At 34.7% G+C, this 4,027-nt stretch overlaps 1 protein-coding gene across 1 annotated transcript in view; it reads right to left on the bottom strand.

Annotated features, from left to right (window-relative positions):
- Positions 1-535: 535 nt before the first annotated feature.
- The window catches only part of hprt1 (hypoxanthine phosphoribosyltransferase 1), an 8,426-nt gene continuing 4,934 nt past the window's right edge, over positions 536-4,027 (bottom strand). Inside the window, exons 2-9 of the mRNA XM_016446407.1 lie at positions 3,086-3,192; positions 2,782-2,965; positions 2,467-2,532; positions 1,823-1,840; positions 1,645-1,727; positions 1,354-1,400; positions 775-851; positions 536-623 (exon numbers count right to left, since the gene is read on the bottom strand). Coding sequence (XP_016301893.1) covers positions 576-623; positions 775-851; positions 1,354-1,400; positions 1,645-1,727; positions 1,823-1,840; positions 2,467-2,532; positions 2,782-2,965; positions 3,086-3,192 — 630 coding nt within the window. The 3' untranslated portion in view covers positions 536-575. The remainder of the gene's footprint in view (positions 624-774; positions 852-1,353; positions 1,401-1,644; positions 1,728-1,822; positions 1,841-2,466; positions 2,533-2,781; positions 2,966-3,085; positions 3,193-4,027) is intronic.

Here is a 4,027-nt window from a genome sequence, read left to right as displayed (position 1 = left end):
AAGCATTCCACATATTATATATAATCATAATACTCACTGATTTTAATCAGGGTTTAAATTACAATTGCAAATAGTCTTTGGGAAACATGAATGCTCTTCTTTTGCTACCTTGAGCAAGTCAAATTCACATATTGTATGTTCACTATTGAATAGCAAAGCAAGACAACCTAAAATCAATATTCTGTTTAATCTATCTTAAAACACCTATCCATAATGTCTTGCAGGTTAAAATAAATTAAAGGGAATCTGGCCCTTACATTAATGGTTGTTTGAAACACCCACTGTAATGAAGAGCAGCAGTCTAACCCTGAGATCTCTGTTCTCAGAGACTGAACTGCAAAGCATCTGTGGTTACTAGTGTGTGTGTGTGTGTGTGTGTGTGTGTGTGGAGGTATAAGCTAATGTAAATGTAAGGTGCATTGATTGACAGCACACACCTCACCAGAGACCCTGAGCGGAGGACCTGCTAACCTGCGGTGAGCTGTGCAACTGAAAAAATACAAAATGGATATCAAATAAAAAATCATCTATTAAAAACAAATGATACACAGCTAGAGGGGGAATTTCAGGGCTTCTCATGCTTTGTACTTCTCCTTTCCTGTTTCACTGATGACACAGATGTGCTGCAAGTCAAAATGAGAGAAGTTGTTAGCAGAAATCGCAGCACAATCAACCAAGTGTGTGTGTGTGTGTGTGTGTGTGTGTGTGTGTAATAGGCAACTATTTGTTTTTAAATAATAAAAATATTCTAAATGATTAAATGTTGCTACTTACATTTAAATCCCTAAAGTACTCATTGTAGTCAAGTGCATATCCAACCACAAATTTGTCAGGAACCTCAAATCCTACAACTAGAGAAAGGGAGGAAAAGTGGAAGTTAATGGAAAACATTTTTTGATCAGGCAATTTCTTGGTTAGTAAGATTTTTTAATGTTTTTGAAAGACTTTTCTTATGCTGTCAATGTTAACATTAAAGCATGTCAACATATTCTGTTACACCAAATACACAAAATAATGATCTTTAAAATAGCTATATGACCCCTTTAATATTTTTGTGGTATCTGTGAAAATGATTTTACTTCAGTGCAGAGTGTTAGTCTGCTATCTTGTGGTCAATACACAGCATCGCACGATAATAGCCTAGACTGATCAATAGGAGTGGTCAAAATAATTGACTTGATTCTCTTTAAAAAATCAATAAGCTTTAGTCTTTTGAGGCGGTTTGTGCAACCCTGAGAAATCATCAGCATGCATCCATTTATAAACATGACTTGTGAGAAGTAGATTGAATCCTAACTATATCAAAGTTGCATGCCAAAAAAGGCTGGAAAGTGTTTTCAGTAATCCACTCACAGTCTGGTCTGTAGCCAACACTCCTCGGTGTCCTCTTCACCAGCAAACTGCAAAGAAAACAAATGACAGGAATATGTCAACTATACAGGGCCATACAGCTTATAAACCCAAAAATAGGTAGGAGTTTCTGGCATTTGTTGCACTAGTGATCAATAATAGACAAGGGAGTTACTGTACAGAGCTTAGCAATATTTACATACTGCTTACAAAGACCGACGCAATACCTACAAGACAAGACCAATCTGAGACACACTGGTTACCTCCATTTTTATTCATTATATTCATCTGTACCTGGCCACTTTGACCATTTTTGGATTATATTGCTTGAGAAGTTCTAGCAGGGTCTTCATTGTCTTTCCAGTATCAATGATGTCCTAAAAAAACAAAGTAAAGGTTACAGAAACACATTTAACATTTGCTGGATAATGAGCTGTATTAAATATAAATGTAAAAATATATGTACAAATACCTCAACAATCAAGACGTTCTTTGGTGTAGAAAGAAAAAATGTCAAGAGAAAAAGAGAGAGTTTTAACACATTTTGATATGTTTAAGAGACTGCAACAACAAGAGACTGGAACAAGTCATTTTTACTCTATGCCTAGGACATGCATTTTTTAATTTATTGATCATACACTAGTGTTCAAAAGTCTGAGGTTGATAAAAACGTCTACTCTTTTTAAATTAAGTCTCTTATGTTCACCAACACTGCATTTATTTGATCAAAATACAGTAAAATTAATACTACTGTGAAATGTTTTCTATTTTAATATATTTAAAAATGTAATTTATTCCTGTGATGCAAAGCTGAATTATCAGCATAATTACTCCAGTCTTCAGTGTCACATGATCCTTCAGAAATCATTCTAATGTGATTTGCTGCTCAAGAAACACTTCTTATCAATGTTGAAAACAGTTGTGCTCTTTAATATTTTTTATGGAAATCATGCTACATTTTTTCAAACGTAACCGTGTCAACAGTGATGGATTTTTTTTTTTTTTTTACAAATTGAGAGCATCTCACAGATAGTCACTGAATGTGATTTTAGACATTTGCATAAAAGATTACAGTGATATAGTGGGGATTGTTTTTATACACAGTAACATGCTTACCTTTCCTGTGAGTGTGGATAGATCATCTCCGCCAATCACTTTGATGTCACCTGTAGATTGGTCATTCTGCAGTGTTTAAAGGCAGAGATTCAGACATTTACACAAGTCAGTCCAGACATTCATGTGTTCTAGTTACTGAAGTAACATCAACACTTAACTTTAAAACGAGTTTGTATCGCAAAGCATCAAATTTGATTCATGTTGTCATAGTAATTAAATATACACACTGACAATAAACAGAAGGGAGTAAGTACCACAGACAGGCCTGACTGAATTTAACATTCATTAAGTAGGATGAATGTTTAATAGCCGTACTTGGTAACTCTTGAGGCGGATGAAGTCCACTGTCATGGGAATGGAGCGATCGCTGTTGCGATTAAGGGCTTTGATGTAATCTAGCAGGTCAGCAAAAAACTTGTAGCCCCCTTTGAGCACACACAGAGCCACGATATGATGCCCGCCCATGTCCTTCATGATATCTCTGGCCAGACGTTCAGTTCTGGAGGAGTCAGGAGAAGCCAATACGCAATGTCAACAGTCTTCAGGTTGCATGTTATTTGTAATTTGAGGGTCCATTAGGCAAGACCTCTTGGCTAAGAAAATTTGATGTGACTCGTACCTGTCCATGATGAGTCCATGTGGAATATACACCCGCTCCAGGTCAGCCGCATAATGTTTTGGTATACAGAAGAGGTCCAGGTCATAACCTTGCTCCTCATCACTGATCTAAAATACACAAATGACATCATATCATACCCGATAGAGCAAAGAACAGAGAGCAGTCTGTTTGACAGATAACATTTTATCTAGCAGACAGAAGGACAAACCTGAAATAGGGCAGTAGGGGAAAGGTGATCTTTACTTCAAGAACCTTATATCCTATAGCCTAAGCAGCTCTCAAATCCACTGGTGACGGCATTTGTCTCTAACATTTGCAACAGTGTTCTCGGCAGAAACATCCTTAACCAAAATGACTTTAAAAAAGGGCATAGATTATCTATCTGACAGTTTCTTAAGCATATACCCTAGAAGTTTATAGACTAATTAGTGCTGTCAAATGATTAATCGCGATTATTAATCACATCCCATTAATGTATTAAACACATTTTTATACATAATATATGTGTGTATACTGTGTATATTTATTATGTATATATTCATGAACAAAATGTTACGTTTATATGTTAAATATATTTATATATAATATAAAATATAGGAATATAAATATATGCATGTAAATATTTTCAAAATATTTACTGTATGTGTGTGTATTTATATATACATAATAAATATCCACAGTACACATACATATATTATGTAAACAAAACGTTTATTTTGAATGTGATTAATCGTTTGACAGCACTAAGACTAATGTAAGAATACAAGCACAAATACAGGTGCATCTCAATAAATTAGAATGTCGTGGAAAAGTTCATTTATTTGAGTAATTCAACTCAAATTGTGAAACTCATGTATTAAATAAATTCAATGCACACAGACTGAAGTAGTTTAAGTCTTTGGTTCTTTTAATTGTGATGATTTTGGCTCACATTTAACAAAA

The sequence above is a fragment of the Sinocyclocheilus anshuiensis genome, unplaced genomic scaffold (genome assembly GCF_001515605.1).
Source record: "Sinocyclocheilus anshuiensis isolate Anshui unplaced genomic scaffold, SAMN03320099.WGS_v1.1 scaffold227, whole genome shotgun sequence".
NCBI lineage: Eukaryota > Metazoa > Chordata > Actinopteri > Cypriniformes > Cyprinidae > Sinocyclocheilus > Sinocyclocheilus anshuiensis.
This window is presented reverse-complemented; position numbering and strand designations above follow the sequence as displayed.